The following is a 24,086-nucleotide window of genomic DNA, read 5'->3' on the forward strand; positions in this document are numbered from 1 at the left end:
TTATATTGAATTTGAAAAATATTTAATAGTGATAGTGGGATGAGATGGTTTGTGTGTGTGTGTGTTGTGTGTGTCTCCATTGGCGGCCAGGTGGCATGGTGTAAATCAGCAGGGCCTTAGCTGTTATATTTAGCCTCCCAGTGTAGAAGACTGTTCAAATGCTCTGCAAATAAAATAAAACCAACTGAGAGATAGAATGATTTATTGATGCTGTAGGATAGATGATTTAGATGATCTCCTATTTTAATATTTTTGTTGTAAATTCACATTTTATTTAATTTATATTCAATGTATATATATATAGTCATCCAACATGATTGTCATGAATTGTCAATGAATGAATTGTCATGTCCGTTATGACTCAGTGGGGCAACTACCCAGTGTGAGGAAGGAGGCAGCGTGAGATGACGTCACTTGGACTGAAGACGTGGTGAACGTGCACAAAAACGACGATGTTAAGAACACCCGCGACTTCTAGTAAACGGATGATAACTATCGGGACGTTTCCTATTTAGAATCAAATTAAATGCATCCCTTGATTACTGTTTCATCTGCAACCTGATCTAAAAAATACAACGAAAAGCTTTAAAAAAAACGAAAAAGAGTGTGTTTCATAAGTAGAATGAACTTGATAATAAAATAGTGATGATAATGGCTGAATATAAGGTACTTTGGCTCCTACTGTCAGTTTAAAAAGCACGCTTTCTGAGATTACATGAAATATCATCACCCATACGCACGCGGAGGCGCCTGGCCGGTGCGCACGCGCGTCTTGGTTTTCGTCACCGCGGTCACGTTGCTCGGCCGCGCCGGGCGTAGTTAAATAGCGGATGTGTGCCGCGGACCGGCAGATCACACCGGCGCAACGCCACCGGCCACATTGACAAGAGTTCAGCAAAAATACACGCAAACGGAAGAGTCTCCGGCTCCAACAACCGCCATCTCCTCCTCCTCCTCCACGCTCCGTTCTCCTCCCCGCCGGGATCCAAGCGACTCGGCTCCGGCGTGCTGAAGGGATGCCCAGAGAACTGACCCAGAACCGGACCCAGAAGATCTGGGTGCCCGCCAAGGATGACAAGCCGGCCCCCCGCAGAGGTAAAAACCCTATTTCGTTTTTCTTCGCTACTTCGTTACGTGATATTTGTTCGGATGTCTGAGTGGTGTTTCTACGTGACAACGTGCGCGTGTGTCCGCGGTGGTTCGCACCGCTGCTGGAGAAGCTCTCGGCGTTACGAGGCCACCTCTTAGAAGTAAACGGCCATTCATTCGATGTGGTCACTCCAAATTCTCTTCTTGGATTTAAATTTCTCTTATTATCTCGCGCACCTGTGTCACACCTACAAACATCGCAGCGTGCCCCGCCCCACACGTTATGAAAGGCCCCCCTCCGTAACGTGTCGAGTTGAGAACATTTAAATGGCCATGAGGTGCACAAAGAGGCCGTGCTGAGGAGAGGAGTGTTCACTAAATGTCCAAAGATCGACTTGGAGTGTGATCCAAGTTGTTTTTTTTTGTTGTTTTTTTTAGTTCAACTCAGGTGGCTCAATTTATGGAGTATTAATTAGCTCTCAGGTGGTGTGTTTTTTCCAGGCCCCCAGTTGTCGCTAACCCTGAGGACATGAGACCTGAGAAGCATTCGCTGCTTCAGTGGGCCAGGCCACACCGACTTAGTCCCATCTTCAATGACATGCAGCACATTTTTCCTCCCGCGGGATCGACGCCCAGCATTCCTCTGCCCGCTTTGTGAGTCCAAGTGAACAAGACGCGACCTGCACCCGCATGTCGTATTGATATCCAATCTCCCATGGGCCTCTGGGGGGGGAGGGGGTAAATGTTACGGTACATTGGGTCAAGTGAAAACAACCTCGGGGTCGTGCAAGTCCGTTCGCCAAAGCGGGTGCAGAGGGGTGGAAGTCTAAGGCCACGTGCATGCTGGGAGGGGAAATGGAGATCATGGATGCACGGGGTGTTTCACTGGACTCGGGCAGGTTCTCGGCTCTTGGCGGGCAGCTGCTATTTGGGCCGTCTCCCCCCGCGGTAGCCGGGTTGTGGGCTCCTCTCAGGTTACAGGTCACAAGATGCACATTCAGGAAGTTAATTCTGGACGGGATTTCCTCTGCTTAGTCGTCAGAACAAAGTAGACTTTTTTTTTTTCCTCGGCTTCGTCCTGACTCACCCTTCCGCCCGCCTCTTCTCCGCAGCGGCTGGCGGCCCACACTTCGCCAACCCCCCCACCGTCATCGTGATGGTTGGTCTTCCGGCCCGAGGCAAGACGTACATGTCCAAGAAACTCACCCGCTACCTCAACTGGATCGGCATGCCCACCAAAGGTACCCCAGCGAACAGTTTGCTCATCTGTGTCACTCTGCTCCTCCAGGTGTTTCACCCGGCAGCATCGAGTGATGTTTCTGCCTCCGGGACATCGTGTTCATGCCTCTGCTTCTTCTTCTCCTGTGTGTGTTGTAGTCTTTAACGTTGGGGAGTACCGGAGGGAGGCGGTCAAGAACTACAGCTCTTATGACTTCTTCAAGCCGGATAACGAGTGCGCCTTTAAGATCAGGCAGTGAGTTCGACACCTGAAATGAACGTGTGTTCGTAATAAAAAGTATAAGCTACTCCTTTTTTATTGACGTTCTCTCTCCCTCTCTAGACAATGTGCCTTGGCAGCTTTGCGGGATGTCAAGTCTTATTTAAAAGACGAGGGAGGCCAAGTAGCAGTGAGTTTCCCGTCTTGCACGACGTGTTTTTTATTTTTCCCAAAAGAAAACCCAAATGTCTGACAATGTTGTGTCGTGTCCCTTTTCTTCAGGTCTTCGACGCCACGAACACAACAAGAGAAAGGCGAGACATGATCCTCCAGTTTGGCAGCGAGAACGACTTCAAGGTAAGCGTTGCTATGGCGACCCGAATGGTGAAAGGCACGACGTCCTCGACGATGCGGCGATTTTTCAACCACCCGGTCCTTTCTGTTACCAGATATTTTTCATCGAGTCCGTGTGCAACGATCCCGGCGTCATTGCATCGAACATTATGGTGAGGGACGTCACAATGGGAACCTGGTGCCGCTTGAAATGAAATGATTGTAACTTTCTGGGATCAGGCGCGTTTTGTGGCCATCTTACAGTCTTCCTCCCTGCGCAGGAAGTGAAGGTGTCGTGCCCGGACTACCGGGACTGCAACACGACAGACGCTGTGTTGGATTTCCAGAGGAGAATCGATTGCTACAAAACCAGCTATCAACCTCTGGACCCTGATCAGTACGACAGGTAAATGATCAGCACGGATCTTTGTCGGCAGTATCCAGCGCAAACCTTTTTTTTTAAAAGTCCTCTTCGTCCCGCAGGGATCTCTCGTTCATCCAGGTGATCGACGTGGGTCGGCGTTTCCTCGTGAACCAAATCCTGGATCACATCCAGAGTAAGATCGTCTACTACCTGATGAACATCCACGTCCAGCCGCGCACCATCTACCTGTGCCGGCACGGCGAGAGCACCGACAACCTGGAGGGGCGGCTGGGCGGGGACGCAGGCCTCTCGCCGCGGGGCAGGCAGGTACGTGCCGCCACAGACACGACCCAGATCCGTTTATTCATTTTTTTTTGTTTTAGTGTGACTGATGGCCTGTCACCTCCCTGCCGTAGTTTTCATCCGCCCTCGCTGGGTTTGTGGAGGAGCAGAAGCCCACCGACCTGAAGGTGTGGACCAGCCAGCTGTGTTGCAGCATCCAGACCGCGGAGCACCTGCGCGTCCCGTACGAACAGTGGAAGGCTCTCAACGAGATAGACGCTGTGAGCTTAGAGCCAATGCACGCCGCTCCACCTCGCCACGCAGCCACACCAGGGGTCGTCCAACGGAATCGTATAATTCGTCTTTTTTTTACTTTTAGGGAATGTGTGAAGAGATGACTTACGACGAGATAAAGGAGAAATTCCCGGAGGAGTTTGCTTTGAGAGATGAAGACAAATACTACTATCGCTACCCTGCTGGGGAGGTACACTCCCAATACACTGGACCCCCCCCCCCCCTCACACGAACAAACCTAAACTACAGCTAAAAATCCAGATTATTTTAGACTTAAGAATTCAACCCTCCTTCCAAGGTATTTTAGAGAACTCTGATCAAATCACAACAATTAACAGCCCCACCCTTCTGTTTCTCCTCATCTGCAGTCCTACCAGGACCTGGTCCAGCGGGTGGAGCCGGTCATCATGGACCTGGAGAGGCAAGCGAACGTCCTGGTCATCTGCCACCAGGCCGTCATGCGCTGCCTGCTGGCCTACTTCCTGGATAAGAGTGCAGGTGGGTGCTGCACGCCCCATAAATCCCTCTGCATTTGGGTCACTAACTAAAAAAGCACCCGTGTTCACGTCTCTGATTCTGTTGTTCCAGAGGAGATGCCCTACCTGAAGTGTCCCCTCCACACTGTGCTGAAGCTCACCCCGGTCGCCTACGGGTGCAAGGTGGAGTCCATCTCTCTGAATGTGGAGGCGGTGAACACTCACAGAGACCGGCCAGAGGTAAGGCTTCATAGGCGGATCACTGCCACATCCTGTGTAACCGTCAGATTAAAAGCTATTTACACGTGACCCCGCCAAATGCTTCATTCTCGGGTCTAAGGATCTTGATATTTCTGACTCTGCAGGAGCTGAGGAAGGGTCCCGGCAGCTTGCTCAGGCGAAACAGTGTAACCCCTCTGACCAGCCCCGAGTCGAACATCAAGAAACCTCGCATCGACGACCTCGACGAGGCGCCGATCCAGGAGCTGCCGCCGTCCGTGGCCTCGCTGGCGCTCTGCAGCCCCTCCCACCTCCCTCTGGCTCTGACTGGACAGGTAGACTTCCCATGAACATGCGCACCACACCCCTATGCTATGAATAAGAGACTTCTAGACAGAATCGAATTATTTAGACTCGAGCAGCACCTAATTTAAGGTTTGTAAGATGTTTGTTTCTACCCATTTCCTTCATCTGCCTTGCTCTCTGTCTGCTGCATGAACGTTCACTCTCTTGTTTCCTGTCCTCTTCTCCTCGTCCCTTTTTATAGCGCTGGCTGGGCCAAGTCTGCCTGTAAGTATTTGCTCAGCTCTTGTGTGTCTGGCTTCCTCACTATTTTTGTTTTTTCTTATCTCATCCCTCCACTCTTTTCCTGTCTCTTCATCTTCCTTTATAAACTTTTCACTGGCGACAATTATTTTGTCTGACTTGAGTGAACGGGCAAAAACCAACTTGTTTCTTTTGTCAGACTGAATGTTAAATTATGCAAAGAAATCTTGCCTCGGATTGTCACAAAACAGTCATTTACGCTGCTTGTACAATCCTTACTAATCATGTTTATTTTCCGGCTTATATTTCAATTGCTCTTCCAGTAGGCCTGTAGTTTTCCATGCCTGAGTCACTAGAACATTTATTTTGGGAGTAGCCGCGCTGTGGGGGGAGAGAGAAAAAGCGTTGGCCGAGTGTTTGTCAATGAGAAACTCTTACATTCCTGGGATTCCTGCCGCCTTCGTCGTCGTCGTTGTTGTCGTCACCACAGCGGGTTTGTTTTACTACGTTAACTCATGCTGACGCTCCTGTTTGTTTCCGGGTTTATTTTTGGCCTCTTCATGGCCCGCTTAAAGAAGCGTCCACCTCCAATATCTGAAGGGGGTTTCCCACCTCAGCTAACACTAATGAACTAATAACCAACCGGACTATCCTATTAATATTATCTCTTTCTAATAAAGTGTTTTGCCTTTGATGGCCAATTTTAGTTTTAGTAAAGCGCCTCTTTTGCTAAATATCTACCAAAACCGTAGTCCGTCAAATAGTTCTAACGCCTGCAGTGACGAGAACACGCAATGTGCGCTAATCAGCCCTCATAAGATGTCTGTGCTACTAAGCTGTTGGCTGTGAGGCTCTTTTCAGCTTTCTTCCTAATCACCTAAGGATTATCTGTGTGTGTACAAACAGGAACCTGGTCACATACACATGAGCTTAGTGGTTTTCAAAATATCTGAGGAATCGAACTATAGGAAAGTTTCTGAAGACTGTGTAAAGCCGTAACAGCGTTTTGTGTATTTTTTTTTGGGGGTCTTCCAGAACATGAGGAGGAACTCCTCAGGCCTCCGGGACGTCCTGCAGCCCTGCCTATAGACTTCAATGATGGGATCGCACACCTGACAAAAGGCTCTGTGAACACGACGCAACCAGGAACAGTTAAATCAGATATTTTTCTTTCTTTTGTATAATTTCTCGTTTTATCACGCAAGTAAACGCAGTCTTTATTATTCAAGAAGGGTAATGATTATTTTATTGCTCTCGAGTTGATGTTTCTGTTCAGAGACGTTTCATTAAGAATCAGACAATTCGTTTTTTGTTTTTTTTTCACTTTCAAATAGTATTCGTTTTGTGGGAAAACTTTAACGTCCCTTTTTTTTTAATGAGGTATTCAGACTGAAGGACGAGAACTGTGATAATAAGTCGACAGTCCGTGATTTAATCCCTTATTTGACACTATACAAATGTGATTATTTTGCACAATGAGAATACATTTGTATTTTTGTCATGTCTCTGGGATGGAAGTGATTTTTGCCGTAGAGTGCCTGTAGTGCTTGTTTTGCAAGCCTGACGCCGCTTCTCTTGCCATTTCTCTGGAATCGATTGCTGGAGAAGGGCCAACACATTTCCCCTAATAACTACAGCTATCACTTTTTTTTTTTTTTTTAGCCTGGATATTTATTTTTCAGTCTGTAATCTTGACACTACAGTGCATCCCAATCATTTGACAGTTGTTCATAACCTCTTCTACGCTGCCATGCTGCACAGATGTAAGCACATATATTTTTGTTATTACTGCGTGCCGTTGATAATATCTTTGTGTGTGTGTGTACATACAATATAACTGCATAGGAGATGACTTCCCTTGTAGAAGTATTTTTGTACTAATGAAAGGCCCGATCTTTAGAGAACGAAGCTGCTCACTTCTCTCGGTAGAACATTTTCTGCTCAAGATATTTGAAAATTTTGTTTTTTGTAAAAACTGTTTTATCATATTTATTTCTGTGTATGTAGTTTTGGATGTTTGGAGTGAAAGGAACCTTGTTTTGATCGAAGGACTATGCATGAGTGGACAGTATGGTAATTTTTGCATCTGCTGGACCAATAAAATGTCAAATGAACATTTACAGTGTCTTGTTTTGCTTATTTTCATCTTCTCAGAGTCCAGCATTCATATTACGCCTACTTTTACCCTGTTTCCTTTTTCGGAGTTAAATCTGCTGTGTGCCCAGCATTTCCCGGCACTCCTGCCGTCATTACCTAACCCATTCATGAGTCACAGGCCGTGAGAAGCACGGCACTTATCAGTCCAATCGTGAGTGGCTGGATTCAGGATGCTCTGTGAAATTGCAACACCGCTCTCTCTGAAAAGATTGAAGGTTTCTTGTTGCAATTATAGTGGTAATAAATTCTACGAGGTTTTAAAAAAAAAAAAAAAAAAAAACTTTGACCGGCAGTGACAAAAAATACAATTGTCTTTGTTGTGTTCTAGATTTTGCAGAAATGCCGCTGTGCTACACAATCACTTTGTAACATGCTATTTTTTTAAAATTACGTAACCTACAGAGGTATTCTGTCCCTTGACCCTTGCAAAAGTGCCACCATGAAGTTGACGTCTTTGGTTTGGTTCATGTGAACCATGCAGACAACATCTGTCATTCTCTGTATCTGCGTGCTGAGCTGTGACGTTTTCACCACTTAACCGATGCAAACGAGCTGGTATACCTTTACTGCTCCCTGCTACGCAAATGCCTTTTCCAAAGCGCCCAACTACCAGGAAGCTGCGTTAGGCCGCTCCGAGCTAGGCGTCCTGCAGCTGTGCCATTCTCTGAAGTGCGGCCAAACTAAGATGGGAACTATTGGGAATACTGTCAACAGAAATTGTACCTGCAGCCAGTCAGTCAGTTAAAAATGATTCCCACAGGAACCCTTGACTAGGCCTCCCGGCTGTAGAAGTTATTGCCTCAAGTCACACTTCACCGGTGCCTGCTGTGTTTCTGGTGTAACACAAAAAAGTTTCACTATATGTAAACTACATACCAACGTGATGCATTCAAATGTGTTGTTTTTTTAAAGCATGAAATACTAAAACATTGGAATATGTTGTGCACGATGCAGAGATTTATTGTATACTGCTGCATAATGAACATTTGCCCCTCTTTGCTGTGGCGAGCCGTTTCCTCTCTCCCACTCATTCAAACAAACATGAACACTCATTAGTATTTGCCAGCTGAATGCAAGAATTCCAAGGGTCTGGATCTGGATCACTGCTAGACGGGTCGCCATGGCTCAAACTGGTCATCTTGTGGCCAAATGGGCTACGTTACTACTGTCAGGTACACTCTCTGCTCCGTGTGCACCTTCACGCGTACACAGACGCATAAATACACAACTCGTGTTCGTGACTCATGGCTTTTTCCTCTGCAGTCACAACATCACCGAAACTCAGACCTACTTTGCGTTCACTTTGCATATTGGACCCATTTACGTATGCAAGTGTCCTATTGTGAATATGCAGAATGTTTGCTTACGCCCTGTCATTGCAGCGGTATATTTCAATATTTGCTGCTTTTTATCTTTATGAAGAGCAAGATATGAATTGAATACTGTTTCCCCCCCAGCTGTGACGTGCTCAGCCTGAAGCAGACTGTGGTCTGGCGTTGGTCCTGGTGGTTATGCTGCTGCTGCTGTGTGTGTGTGTGTGTGTAATCTCTATGGGAGAGCGGAGTTGCTGTGTCAGGGGTATGAATAGTGCGCCAGCTTGGTGTTAGCAGGGAGGGCAAAGCGAATAAGCTCCACAAATAGCGGTCTAATGCTGCGCTCACCAAGGATTGTGAACAGACCCAATCACTCAGGTTAAATGTACACTTATTCGAGGGTCTATTTGGAAAGTTTAGTCGAGTGTACCAAAAACTCAGGGCCCTTTCTTTATTGTGGGATTGTTCATTTCAGGTGGTCCGAGCGCTGCGTCTCGCACTCTATCTTTGTCGCTCCGTATTGTGACTCAGCAGCTCGTCATCCCCTATACCTGCTTAGCTCCGTCTTATTAGGTGCTCATGTGTCACGGGCCTAATTGAGGTCAAAGTGATCTACTTGTACTCTTCGCATACAGGGCATATGCACATGGAGGCTCAAAGTAATGGCTAAATAGTTGGCTGGAATAGGAACCAACAAATTGGTTGAAATAACTAAAAGTAAGGTTGAAATAGTTAAAATAAATGAATCAATTACTGATAGCAAAAACTAGTTGGATGAAATATCTGAATGTTATGAATAAATGATTAACTACTCTAATAGCTGAAAAGCGGTACGCAAGGCTGACATTTAATGGGAAGGTTTGTCCAAATGTTGAAACAGCTTAAAGTAACGGATACATTAGTTAAGTATTAACATACAAGTAGTGTCAAAAATGACACCTATTTGGTTAAATGGTTGAAGAATTAGCTACATTTCAGAAATAACTAAAGGTAATGTAATGTATATGAAGTGTGTCATTCTCACTGAGTGTAGTGAGAATGTAACCAAACCGTCCTCAACATTGACTTTAAATGTAATCAAGAAGACACACAACAAAACCAGTATTGTGTTTCATTCAGTATATCCAATATATTCAATTTCAAATGACCATGCTTGGGACATGGCATGTATTGAAAGGGCTTTTGTGGATCCATCCTAGTGAAAGGAGCTGGAAACCACAAATCTGTATCACTGTCAGTAAATATGTGCATGTCTTATTGACTGACATCAGAAATCACATGTTCATAAAGTCTTTGTCAAACACGTTTCCCTGTAGGAGCGCTGCAACGTCACACATTCCTCTCTTGGTCCTCGTTGACAGTTTACTTGCTCAACAAAACATAACAAAAGACCTGTAGCGCCTCCAGAGATCCTGCGAGTCTTTTCTTTCAAATGGGCCAAACTGGTTTGAACCAGTAGGCTTGTCTTTCTTTAAATTGTTAACAGAAGACAAGGAAACAAAATTAATACAGCAGGAAAAATCTCAAAACCTCTGAGCTGTGAGATGAGTACGAGTATTCATATATTCAATTTATATATACATACATATATATTTACATACACATATGTACTACAGTTGACCTTTTGTTTGTGTTTCAGTTTTGTAAAAATTCCAAAATTCCAATTCCATTATTCCAGTGGAGGAGTGAAAACTCATCCCTCTGTCTTTGTGCAGAGACCATTGATGGAGGGATTTTGTCCTGAATGGAGAGGATAAGTCACTCAGTGGCCATGAATGGAGCATAGCAGATTAAATAGACCATGTGTTATTCCTGAATACACTGGCACTTTAATAAAAGCCCTTTTACGTGATGCTTTGCACGGTTCCATCGGTGTCACAAAAACAAGTTTAGTCTTGGGTCACACAAGTATGTGTCACCAGCTTTTATTTTCTTTTTACGTTTTGGCAACATTTTACTTACTATGGGCATGATGTCTTTCGAAAAATGTTAGGGATTTAAGTAGAAGTGCACCCCTAGCGGTGGAACACTATATTACATGTAGTGTTGTTTAGTGTAGAATTGTAGTTTGTGTGATGTTAGATAGTAGATATTACATTTGTATGTTAGAAGAAGTGAATGCATTATAGTCAATAACAATTTACAGTCATGTAAAGCATATAAATACTGTCCACATTAATATCCTGTCATGATGTAATGTTAAAACCCGGGGACGGAAGCGTAATTGCAGTCCTTAATGGATTTCTCCCAACTTTCTCCCCAAAGAGGTTTTTTTGGGAGTTTTTTCTCCTGTCAGGTATTAGATGAGCAACTGGATGCAAGACAGCCGAGCGAGGCCACATAAACTGTGTTAAACCATGAAGAACTGTGATCTTATATGTTGTAATTGAAGTGTACTAGTTACAAGGTGAAGACAAACTATGTATGCTATGTTATATTCACTCATTGAGGCATAAAGCCAAATGTTTCTACATAGAGTGCATTGGGATGTGAGGGAGAGATAAGATAGAGAGGTTTCAGGTTACTGCAGCAGATTCACACTTGGACGTGAAGAGGATGAACCAGGAGGAGACACTTAGGGGGAGAAGCCAATGACATTCAAATGCACCCAAAAGACGGCCTCCTGGGATTTTTCGAAGTACCAAACTGAGAGAAGAACTGTTAGAATTTTTCTGCAGCCGCTTTGATAAGTCACCTTCGACTTGGTCAGAGAATTCTCTATTTCGCGAAATACATCACTGTCCACTTTGTATTTCACTTTGTAAATTGTATTCCTTATCACTTTGTTTAGTTATTAAATCCTTTTTGATTTTAAAAATTCGAGCCAGGTGACTCTTTTGATTCATCGTGGTGTGATCTCCCTCGAGGGGCCTTTAGAACCTTAACAAAAGCCCTTAATGCCACATAATAGCAGGGAGTAACCGCCGTTAGAAACAAAAAAGCAGGAGAAAATACACACGCTAGACATCAGCTCATCTCTCTACTGTTGGATCCTTAAAGATACTCAGTCAACAAACTGCTCATATTTTACTTATTCTCCCATTCGAAGCATCAACCTCCTCTGATGATGATGCACATCTCCATGCTGCAGCTCACCCATTTCGATCGCTCAAAGCTCTCCAATTTATAGTGTGTTCAAGAAAATGCTGGGTTAATTCAGAGGTGCTGTAGCTGCATACAGTTCTCTCTCCTGGCTCTTACCAGCGGGATCGTTTTTTACAAAGTAATACTCTGACATTTTACTTTCAATATACTCTTCAAACATAAGCACAAGCCATGAGCCATTTTTGGATTGTGTACAGTGGAGATCATACTGCAGAAAGCCCGGGACGCCTCCGCCATAAATCATTTGAACTTAAAAACGCTAGTTCAAGAACAGAGGTGGGATGGAATTTGAAAATGATCTTGTAACAGAATATTTGCCCCATTCCAGGCTGCTGGTTTTAGAAGGGAAGAAACCAAAAGGCAAAGCGGTGCAGAAACTGCAGCTGCTGAAGTTGGTATTCATCATCTAAATGTAATGGAACAGAAGAACTCATTGCGTCGCATTGCAACATACATCTTTCCAGTGAGTGTCACATGTTTGTTGCCATGGCAGCCGACACAGATTAGCTGAAACTATTGTCGCTGGATTGAAAAAGAGCTAAACCTTAAAACATAAATAAGTTACTACAGCTCCATTAAAGGGCTCTTGATGTTGTTGGACAACAGCGGCTTAATCTCTTTTATATCGGTGTCCAGACCGTAACTCTTTCCTTCCCATGTGGGATTTGAGATGGCCAACTTATCGCAGACTGTAGACACGCCAACATTAGTACAGAGAGGAGAGGCGGAGGTGAGAAAGGGCCTAAGGTAAGGAAGAAAAGTAGAGGACTAAAGTAAGGGCAGAAGAAATAAATATGGCGTATATTTTGATGGTAAGGTAAGAATATGGAGGGTGAGAGAAGAGAAGAAGGAGAAGAAAAGATGGGGAAAAAGTGATAAGCCAAATTCGGATGAAGGCCAGAGCACAAAGAAAATGGGGATTCGATTGGTGTCACCAAAACCATGTACACCGTCTCCGTCTAGGCAAGCTTCATCTTTCTTCTCCTCCCCCTCCACACCTCTTTGACTTGGCCACTCAGCATGAATAATCAGGAGAGTGATGTGTGGAGACTCACGTAGTCACAGCCTGACCAAAAGCAGACCCAGGGTGGATTCCCCTTGTGGGGAGAGACACCTACATACTGGTATTTCCTCTACTCTGAAATGAGAACATTGAGAAAGAGATTAGAACATGCAGGGTTGCAACATGCGTTGTAGTAATTCACCGGTGAAATTAAGGTTCAGAGGGCAGGAATAATGACGTCAAAAACATCTTGTTTATCAAATCATTGAAAAATGTATTTTTTTGTGAAAGCTTAATCATTCTGGAATGTTGCTCTACACGTGCATTGTGACTGCAAAGCCATCCTGTTATTAGTGGTAAGCAGCATAGCTGGTTAGCATTTAGCGGATTAATACTTCATTTATTGTACAGAATGTACATCTTGATTATTGTGCTGAGACTAGTACTCTGAATTAATTGTAATAAACCTTTCTATTTCAAAAAAGGATTAGTGGAATTTGGTTTTCAAAACCTTGGAACCTTGAAATTAGTACTAAAGCGTAACCAAACAGGGCGGTGCTTGCAATTCCCTTGAAGTTCTTTCTATGCTTTACAATTAACTTTAAGCTGTGGTTTTACACAACTCATTCATCACCTTTAACAAGCCTTTTAAGCTCTATATAAGATACAATGTATTCAAATCCCTATCAATCCCAGTTAAATGGCAGGGCTGACAGAGACACAAAACCATACAAACTCACATTTACACACTTACGGCCAATTTAATGTCACCAATTAACCAGATATATAACCACATACAGTATATACCGATAATCATATTCATTTGGTGAGGTAAGTGATGATTGGGACTTCCCAGTTTATTTTTGCAACTACCTGGGGGAACTGGATTTCTCCCGTTGTGTTGCCAAGTTGCCGTTGTTGCAACAAGTAACTTCTGTAAATGTAAACTCTCATCTCAAACTCAGTGTGACCTCGCCTTGGCTCACGGCCACAGGCTCAAACGTTGAATGAAACCAAAGCTAACCGTGGCCACGGGGCTGTTTCTTGGTGTCAGACTCCTCCAGCATCAAAGCAGGTGAATCTTTCCGGTAAATGTTTGACCCCTGTGATCCTCAGTCCGTTCATCTGTAGGGCAGCTCTACTGCGTCAACGTCAACTACATCAAGCGTTTACCTTTCAATTTTATCTGCAGAAATCTCTGCAATTTTTTCTCTACCTGGTTGATGGAGAACCACCCCCCCCCCCCCCCCCACTTCATATCCAGGTTTTGTCCTTGACACTGCATTGAACTTCTCCTTAATCCATGAGAGCAGCATGTGAGAGCAGGTCTAAGGCTGAACATAAAATGCAATCTACTTTTATCTGCTGTGTATCCTCTTAACTGACAGGATGCATGGCCCGAATAACCTTGATGTGATTTGAGAGAGAGTCACAGGCCACACATTGCTATGACCACAATAAAAGAAAAATGCTGACCCTAACATTTGCTGCAGCTATTTCTGAGATGCAGGTCGATCAGGAGTTGAACGGGAGTTTTTCACAGGCCATCGGGGGCACTAAAGAGGGGCAGGGGAAATATGATAAAAAATATATATTTTAAACGGTTATGTAGAGAAACAAACATAAAAACACTAAAAATGTGCCCCAGCTCATTTCAACATGTTTTGTTATTATAGAATACTATATTATTATCTTCCATTCTTATTTGTAATAAATACATTTAAGAATATTTGTTTCTTTTCAAATGTTATGACAATTTTAGCTGCTCTGTTCACTGGGTAGACTGGCAGGGTCTGTTAGGTCTGCATCACATCAGCATATCACATGTTTCTATCCATTCATTATCTATAACCCCTTATCCATAAGGACCCACATCCCGCCCCATGTCATTAAAAGTAAATATGAACAACAACTGTCAAATACAGGATTTAAATGTACACTATTTCCTTCCAAAATGTTCTATACTTAGGTACATTCTGCCACTGATAGAATATGTCAGGCCAGTTTAGCTGAAGGCTCCATGTTCACCGTCTCTGAAAGAGAGACACCGCTGCCAATCAGGGCCCCGTGTTAATATTATCACATGCATTCGATACATACATGTAAATGAGTACTTTTTCATGAAAATAGAGAAATGTAAAAAAAAAGAAAATGTGTTGGTATGAATCGGGTAAACATGCCTCAGCTGGTAATGAGGCAACATCCTGGCAATGCTGCGGTCAACATGGCAGCATATGAACAGGAAATGTGCTGACTAAGAGGATTATGGATCAGCTGCATTAGGAGTGCAGCCAGTAGTGCAACGTGTGTGTTAACTCGGGTAGAATGACTTTGGATTTTTCCCATCTGGGCTCGTATCAGCGATGACATCATTGTAAACTCCATTGTGTTCGATCTAAAAACTCCATGATGAAAACTTTAAGAAGGGAATAAGAGAGCTGCCATGAGGGACTAACTTGAGCTGATAGTATGTGAGTTCTGCTTACTTTCCACACAATGTTAATTTGTTAGTTTGCAGCATGTGTGCCACCTGCTGGACAACCAAAGTAGGACCAACCAAGATGAAATGCAGCTATTCAAGGACTTCAGCCAAGCTAAACTGGAGGAACAGAGGGTTGCTATCATTAAGCTCAAGGCTGCTCTGGAATAGTCTGAGCAGGACCTGAAGGCCGGTCATCTCCAGGGGCAACAAGAAAAGTTTTCCCTTATAGAACACTGTGCCCACTTATCTAATTTTGAGGGACAACACATGGGCACACAGACCCTGGGAACAGCCCAGGCTGTCCATCAAGAGATGGACGAACAGTCCAAATCAGGATCTTAGCTGCCCTGAAAGCATCACAGGACCTGCTTATGACTGAGCGCCTCCAGCTGAATACTGTGGCAAAGAAGGACAAGGAGATACTGCAGAACCTCTGTCAAGCTAGACTGGCCGAACAGACAAAAATCAACCAAAGGGCCAAGGCCGCTCTTCTTAAGACTGAGCATTGCCTGCGTAATGCACGCCTTGATTGGCAAGAGGAGAGGTCTTCCCTGACGGCCAAACATGCAGAAGTCTTTGACACTTATCAATCCCAGCTGAAGGTCATCGCTTCTCTTCAAAGACGGGAGACAGAGGCCAAGCAGACGCTGGAGGGAATCCAATCCGCCCATCAAGGCCAGCTAGAAGAACAGAAAGCTGAGACCAACAAGACCTCGTTAGCTATGAAAGTTACCAATGATCTGTTGGAAACCTGCCGGCAGGAAAAGTCCTCCCTCGCCGCACAGCTGAAATCCTCACGAGGAAACACTCTTGCGGAGCTGCAGACGCAAGACACGGTCAGCAAAAACCTCACAAGCTGCTCTGAAGAACGCTGAGCAGCAGCTAGAGAGTCGTACTATTTTAAGCAATTTTTTTCTTGACAGTATGTCCTTGTGTAATATTGTTGTATATGGTGGCTAACTGTGGGTTTCTTTCCGTGGATGTGCATTAGAAACACCACCCCCTTCTGCTAATTAGCCACTTATTGCACTCAAGAGGTCTGCTTAGTTAAGCTTGGTTTAGAAACTATTCATGCATATAACATACTGTAGTTGATAAGGAGAATCATAACGTATGGTCCAGTATTTCTTTCTATTGAAAACTGATTGAAATAATTTATCTGAGATACTGACAGTATAGAAGAGTGTTACCAATTTTTATTATATTTCATGAAATATGACAGAAATGAATCTGAGAGACGTAAATTACTACCCGTGTGCTCTAGATGGTGCTACAGAGTTTAACGTGTCAGAACCAGGTTTACTTTAAGTGGATGTATAATTACAGGGACCATAACAGGCTGTTTATAAGAAAGGGTCAGAACCTTTGAATGTGCTTTCTTTTTCTGCCATGATAAGAGCACGTTCCACACTGCTGATGGGTGTGATGTTGGAAGTCTCTGACAGAGAGACTACCAGTGAGACTTGTAGGAATGCTGTTCGAGCATTCCATTGTATTCTAAGCATTATTCCTTTCTTCTTCTTCTTTTTCTTTCTATTTCATTCATACATATTTTGAACTGCATCTCCTCTTTAAAATTTTCAGCTATTTAAACGGTTTAAATATTTAAAAATGCATCTCCTTCCTTTTCAGCGTCCAACCTTGTATGCTGAATAATATAAATCAACTTTTTAACATGGTTTTCCAAAATTTCAAAAGTGTCTCAAACTTCTTAGACTTTCAAATACTTTTCCTTCCTCGACCCTTCAGCTAAAGCCACCATTATAAAGTATTTTAATAGGTATTAAAAAAGAATCCCCTTTGGATATTTATTTAACTGAAACTGTAGAGCACCTTTAAAATCTGGTTCAAAAAATATTTCTAGTTTGCCTTCATTGTCACAATTGTCTCTCTTCATGCTTTATTTTCGGATGAAAAGGGGCTTGTGCTTGTGCTACTACTAGTATTTATACTGCTATTAATACTACTATGACTCCTACTTCAAATAGTAGTACTTTTTCTACTGCTATTGACTAAAACTACTACTACTACTTATTCTACTGCTAGTACTACCACAATTACTACTGAAACTAATAGTACTACCTATATTACTACAAACACGTTTTTAAATTCATCTCAGCTTCTCCCATTTCTGTAATTCTTTGAAATTCATTTCAGCTTCTAGCTTTCAGCATTCCAATGTATTTCTAGTTTTTCATTGTAGTACTGGGGCAGGTGGGGTCAATGTTGTGTAAAAAGGTCCAGTTCAGATCCAAATGGTTGTAACTACAGCAGATTCATAACTGATTACATATCTCTGTACTGAGAATCCCATTTATTCCCTGCTGCTCACAGCACAACCGTGATGGCTCCCCTGAGTCATGCAGCGATAGCCAGTATTTGTACATGTGCTGCTGGGAAACGGGAGGCCTCTGCTGTCCCAGACACAGATGTTTCAAGGATATATAGACTCACTGTGCTACAAAATGAAGTTATTAGCCTGGATGAACTGCAAACCATTCATCAACTAGAAACAAATTGCGGCAGATGAAGAGAGTCAAAAATGTAAGTTAATTCTAAATCTGAAATGTCCTCATGTGAGACGTAGCACTATTTAGAAGCGTATTTCTCCACAGTGCGTATAACCCCTGATGTTTTTCTTCACACCAATAACAAGTGGCAGAACAAGCTGTGCCGCTGACACATATATTGCCTTTGGCTCTGAGCCTGCAGCTTCCTACTATGTTCTCAGTGGATAGTAATCACTCAAAAATAGTTGAACGTCTGCCAGTAGAAGAAGTATTATTGCTTCCCTTCACGTCGACTACAAACATAACAACCCAAAACATAAATTGGGTAAATAAAACTGTATCTGTAATTTTCATTGTTTTATCACAGATGACCAAAACAAGCCATTTTCCATAGTTGGGCCTTTAAGATTATGCAGCAGTGACCAGGAATAGCAGCAATGTGAACCGCAAACATGGCAGACGTCAGAGTCAAATAAAGAGATGGCGCACTATAATTAGAAAAAGGTCGTAGAAAGTAATCCCCTTTATGATTAGTTTATGTTTGCATTCATCAGAGGGGTCAGAGGTTGTTGTGTTCACACAAGGATGAGTCGTTGCCTAAGATGATGTTACTGAATGGTATGAAAACATATGACTGTTTGGACCAAGACGAGGGCCTCGGCCTTCGGACAGCTGATGAATCAAAGGCTGATGGCATTGTCACATGGCAGCATGTTGTGCACTTCCACATTATATTCATCCTTAATGTGTAGTACTAATGTCCAATTTTGGAAATCCGTATGAATGGAAATACCCGCTACCCGATACCAACCAAGGCAGTCTGTCTCATTTGAAATTTTCCCTGGATCAGAACAGCCTCTAAAAGGCTATAATTGTAATATTTACTTCAGCTACAAGAATCCTCCCATAAATAAATGAGACTGTATCAGCCGGTGTAACCAACAAGCCTCATAATGCATTCTAGAGAAGCCCTGGTAATCACCTTAGTGGAGCCTACGTTATGTAACTTGCTGTGCTACCCTCTACTATTCCAAATCGTACCGTATAAAATGATGGTCATTTGTATGTACTGTGGATACAATTGCAAATGATGTCTAATAAAATGAATGTACTACAGCAGCACGTAAAGCATTAGCAGTAAATGCCTGGTTCACAGAAATCAGGTGGGGAAGCTGAAAGAAGTCCTGCAGACATGGTGAGTTCTGAGAATCATCTTATGTCAAAGCCAATCCCAGTGCTGAACCAATAATTGTCTTTTCTTTTTAGAAAATACATTCAAATCATTCTTGATTATACACTATGGATGGAACACAGAAGAGACTGTTAAATTTAGATGAACAGAACCTGGATTTCTGATTCATTAAAACATGGATTACACTTGGAAGTCCCCTCTCCACTTTGGGCTCTGATCCCACTGCTCAAATGCCCAAATGCCCAAATCCAGGTACGAGTTCCACCCGCAAAGCTTCACCATTGGTGGGTCAGCTCTTGAGTTGGCTTAGCAATTCTATTGATCTTTGCTTTGCTATTTAGCAAAGGTTAGTGCCTTGACGCGCCACAGATCTATGGTTTGGGATTTTTCCAACAGTAGCTCGTTGGATATAGCTTAAGCAGCTGGTGGGGGGGGGGAGTAGCTCCACATTGACAAACTCGACAGGACGCGCAAAGCACTTTATGAATGGACGTCAATCGTAAGGCACCCATTTGATCCCCCTCTTCCCCCCACCTACTCACACCCTGCTCATCTCCATGTGCTCCTGTTTCATCAGAGTAGTAGGAGTTAGCGTAAAGCCCAAACGGATGTGTTCAATCCAGCGAGAGTGTGTGTGTGTGTGGGGGGGGGGGGGTGGGCTTCCCTGATGATGGTCTAGGAGGATTACTGGCTCGCTCTACCACCTCTCAGATAGATTATGCCCTTTGGATTATGTCTGCATTTACCCTGATTTGTAACCCCCTGTGACACAGCTGTGACTTATTAGAATAGGAGCCTTTCCTGAAGGCTTTTAGCTGATCTGACAACAGTGGGAAAATTCAATGTTTTTGACAATGGTTCCCAGTTACAGTATGTGAAGTCATCCCAATTTATAGTTAATGGCCGATGATCCATGCGTTAGTATTGGTTAGATAAAGCCGAATATGTATTAGGTTTATGACATAAATACATGTGTATTGAGTGTGTAATCTGTGCGTGCAGTCAGAGGGGCAATGATTAACGCTCATCTCTACTTCCTGCTGGATTAGTCTCTGAGCGTCATGTGTCGTCACGACAGCCACGGTGGGACGAGACCCTTCATGGGGACAGTATTATAACGTGAAATAACTAGCAAAGCCTGTATCTTTTTGTGCTTACTTTATTAAAGTTGAAAAAAGCATGGTCAATATTTCATCACCGAGGCTGAATGAAATCAAAAGAGTCCTTTGCTTGGTCAGGCTGTGAAATGGTCATTTCATGGCTGTAAGATTCTAGCATAGATACTAAGACTAAACAGGTGATAAAAGACAGTTCTTTCCTCTTATCCCTGGTCACTTTGTAGTTTTTTTTAAATGGACATGTTGAATGTCACAACCAATGACATATTTTCCAGCAGATGACGTTGGAAAAAACCTGAAGTCAATCGTTTAAGAGGTTTTAGGGTCTTTGGTCTGTGAGCAAATCTGCTCCCAACAGATGAAGGAATCAACAGTGAGTGTAGGGAGTGTTCCACATGGAAGTTACTAAGTTCCTAACAGATTTGATATTTGGGGAAATACATTTGTTTGCTGCCAAACCAAGTCATGTAAGAGAATCTACACAATCCACAGTGAGTTGATGGATATCATATCCACAAAAAAATGTCATGCCAGCATGTTTTATTAAACGTTATGCAGTTCTTTTAACAATGTAAATTTTAATGCTGATTGTATCGGAGGCCATCCGGCGATCTAGTTTTAAGACTGATGCATCATTGCCATAAACCAGTTAATGGTTAAAAATGAAGCCTCTACACCTATGCAAGAATCTTCATCAACGTATTTGACAATCTGCTCAGTTACTGGGATTTTCACGCGCAACCATTTCTAGGGTTTACAAAGAATGGTGTGAAAAGGGAAAAACATCCAGTATGCGGCAGTCCTGTGGGCGAAAAAGCCTTGTTGATGCTAGAGGTCAGAGGAGAATGGGCCGACTGATTCAAGCTGATAGAAGAGCAACTTTGTCTGAAATAACCACTCGTTCCAACCGAGGTATGAAGCCACAACACGCAAAACCTTGACGCGGATGGGCTACAACAGCAGAAGACCCCACAGTTCTGAAGGCGAAAGGGGGTCAAACACAGTATTAGTATGGTGTTCTTAATAATCCTGGTGAGTGTATATACATATTTATACATATATATAATATATTAATAAATGACGTCACACGGTAGATAAACAATATGCTCTCGTGCCTAATGCAGCTCTTCAGTGTTGCACCTGTTGCATTTATGACGTCAATACATCGAAACACACAAGGGGCGTAAATCCAATATAAATGCTCTTCAATATGTTACATATCTTTAGTTCCTGCACAATGAACAGAAATCAAATGATGAATATCCCCCAAATTCCAATGAAGGAATACATAGACTTCTCTGAGACGCTGTACGTATACTGGAAACTGTTAACACTTCATATATTATCCATAATTTGAAGTAAAAAAAAGAATAAAATAAAGTATTGTTTTAGGCACTGGTATGAGGAAAAACAATACTCATCCATAGTGGATAATTGTAAACATTAAAACATTGAATGGTATGGAAAACACTGTGTATACCTTGTTCTCATTGTTAGTTCACTTTTTACACAATGAATTCACAAAATCTTTGGTCATAATATTCTTAAAAGTCATGGAAATCCATTGGAAATCCAAAATGTGTATGATCCCTGAACCCTGTATCGACCATGCATGTTTACTGTTTTGAGGCGTTAGCGTAAACAACAAATCGGGTAATATGACTTTCACAACCCGGTGCGTACCCTCTTATTGACATCACTGCTGGAAAAGGGCGAGTGGTGTGTTTGAAGGCTAAGGACAGGTCTGTGGGCCAGAGGGATTCATGAAAGATACTTCTTGTACTATTTTCCAACCACTTAATGGACCACAGGCAGGACACATGATTTAAATAGTCTCATGTGGTGTGAAGAAGGCATGGTTAACAACATGTTTTCTCATTTCCTCAACTAACCCTTACCAATTTTAATTTCAATGGAGAACCGTTAGGTGCATCAAAAACAACTTGCTTAGGTCTTGTAAAAGATTATGTTTTGGGTTAAAACAAGTATACCACATTTCTTATGTAACTGATTACATAACGAACATCCTCAAAATGGAATTTTGGTTCCACATGCAAGGCAAGCAGCAGTCTGGGGGGAAGTCATGTGTTTGCTGGTTTTAAACACCCAGAAAGACACAAGGACACGTGTGGTGGCTCATTTCTCTTCTGCATTTTGTTGATACACATTGGATCTTTTTGCTTTATATGACTGATTTAAAGTGAGTGGTTTAATAACTACAGTCATTTTTGATGCAAGTGGAGGTCATCATACTGTGGACATGAGATTTAGGACGACTGTCATGCCTATAAGCGGTAAGCTTCAGGATACAGTGTTACTGGGGCTGTTGTGTAATAAACCTGGGGTTAGGTGGGGCTGCGCGTCATGAGGTTCATCGATAACAGAGTATTTTTGTAAACATCTCTACTGCTGCCATCAGACTCTGAACACCAAAACTAAAAAAATCTGTCGGTGATTTATCTTTAGACCACACGGTTTATGCTACACATCTAATTTTACATTTTAAAATGTGAGATTATTTTTGTCGTGACTGCTATTAACATTTCCTACATCATTCAAAAATGTGCCATTTGACACCCCCCAAAAGTAAAAAGTTGTGTAGTATTGCAAATATTTATGATGGAGAGGGGGGTCACAAGATAAACAAAAAGCTTATATTAAATCTAAATAATGTTCCAAAAGCAAATTGTTAGACTACTTATATTGCCTAGATGTCATAGAACAATGAGACCATTGGTATTGGCCATTTAACAGGAAATTCCCTTTGACACCACAAAAGAGCCACACAATAACTGTGCTGTGCTTTTGAGTTGATAATGTGCAATTTAAGAATTCCTGACATCACTTGATTTTCTCCCGTGAAAAGCCACAGCTTTCTATAAATAATCAAGTTGGATTTAAGGGCATTTGGATGGTTAATTGTTGTGTGTTAAAGCGGCCTGTTTTCATGATGGCACTGTTGTCAGTCGAATTGGAATGTAGAGGTTGGAGACTTTAAAAGCAAAAATCCTCTGTATGAAAGAGAGATACTACACTAGTCAAGATATACATGCTTTAACAGTAAACGTTTGTTTAATTGAATTCTTTAAAATGGTCAGCTATTGCTTTTAATTTCCTCCTTTGCGTGAACATAAAAAATAATTTATTTCAAGGAGATGTTTTTTTTTCTTTTTCGACAGATTACGCAAACAATACACAGCTGCAGGTGGTATCTTCATGATTACTCTCCAGATGTGGAAAGTCTTGCCAAGAAAGCAAATGTTATAATAATGTTAAACCATTCCCGGTATTTTCTTTCCATTTCCTGCTTCCAATACTCATTTCCTATGTCCCAGAATGCTATTTGACAGCCCTCAGAGATCTAACCTCCAGTGGGATGAAGGTGATAGCGATGACTTGATCATTTTTAATTTAAAGCTGTATTTACCTTTACATTTTTCTAGAAATGGTGGTTTAACATCAAAACTACGGCTCTAGGATCTCAAAAGTCAAAATAGCAGTCAAAAGGACTCACAAATAAACCTGATAGTTAGCGTAGACATTTTTTTTCTCATCAACCATTATTGCATCATGACACATGGACCCCATACATAACAGCCTGGCATTTCTCCGAGCACAAATCAACAGACACACTCCATTGGCATCGACATGGTAAACTAGGAGAGAGCAGAAAGGCCCTGTGACAGTCGTCTACGTGGGAAAGAATTTAGTAGCTCTTCCCAGCTGCGCTTGTCGTTTTCCCATCTGTCAAATATTTAATTCGCTTACAAAGGGGAAACCCTGGGTGAATACAAATAAATGCTGGACATCAGGGTAAAACAGGCTCAGAATAATCTTACAGACCACCATGAGACTATACGTATTGCAATTAAACATTTTTTTTAAAATCGTAAAGTACTTTAGAAAGGGTGTATTTGATCACCTCGAAGGCAGGATTCCACCAGATGGAACTTGTTGAACAAGCGACTCTTCCTGCTGTCCTCGTTCAGTTTGCTGTCCTCCCCATCAAGTGCCAACACCACATTCAGCCAGGACGTTTTCAAAACCACTGTCTTTTTAGGGACACGGTGGTGGTCCTTTTGCAGGCTGTGTGCCGCACGGGGTAGATGTTGAGATGGAGGTAGCCTAGCAGCTGGCTTAGCCTAGGAGCTATTATTTGGGCAAA

The 24,086-nt window shown here is 42.7% G+C and overlaps 1 protein-coding gene across 2 annotated transcripts; it reads left to right on the top strand.

Moving 5' to 3' along the window:
• Window positions 1–786: 786 nt before the first annotated feature.
• Window positions 787–7,155, top strand: pfkfb3 (6-phosphofructo-2-kinase/fructose-2,6-biphosphatase 3). 2 transcript variants are annotated; one of them, XM_037462202.2, is made up of 15 exons: window positions 787–1,095; window positions 2,202–2,330; window positions 2,467–2,563; window positions 2,651–2,717; window positions 2,810–2,884; window positions 2,977–3,033; window positions 3,142–3,266; window positions 3,344–3,551; window positions 3,641–3,787; window positions 3,886–3,990; window positions 4,169–4,298; window positions 4,389–4,516; window positions 4,642–4,830; window positions 5,043–5,065; window positions 6,077–7,155. In XM_037462202.2, the coding sequence occupies exons 1-15, from the start codon at window positions 1,017–1,019 to the stop codon at window positions 6,081–6,083; spliced, it is 1,566 nt and encodes a 521-aa protein (XP_037318099.1). In that variant the 5' UTR covers window positions 787–1,016; the 3' UTR covers window positions 6,084–7,155. The 2 variants fall into 2 exon arrangements, with proteins under 2 accessions (XP_037318099.1, XP_037318098.1); XM_037462201.2 differs by lacking the exon at window positions 5,043–5,065.
• The last annotated feature ends 16,931 nt before the right edge of the window (window positions 7,156–24,086 follow it).

This window comes from Pungitius pungitius, chromosome 2 (assembly GCF_949316345.1).
Source record: "Pungitius pungitius chromosome 2, fPunPun2.1, whole genome shotgun sequence".
Taxonomy (NCBI): Eukaryota; Metazoa; Chordata; class Actinopteri; order Perciformes; family Gasterosteidae; genus Pungitius; species Pungitius pungitius.

Coding starts and splice junctions, on each gene's coding strand:
- pfkfb3 (XM_037462201.2), top strand. CDS start 1,017: ATGCCCAGAGAACTGACCCAGAACCGGACCCAGAAGATCTGGGTGCCC. Junction 1,096..2,201: donor CAAGCCGGCCCCCCGCAGAG/GTAAAAACCCTA, acceptor TCTTCTCCGCAG/CGGCTGGCGGCCCACACTTC. Junction 4,517..4,641: donor CTCACAGAGACCGGCCAGAG/GTAAGGCTTCAT, acceptor CTGACTCTGCAG/GAGCTGAGGAAGGGTCCCGG.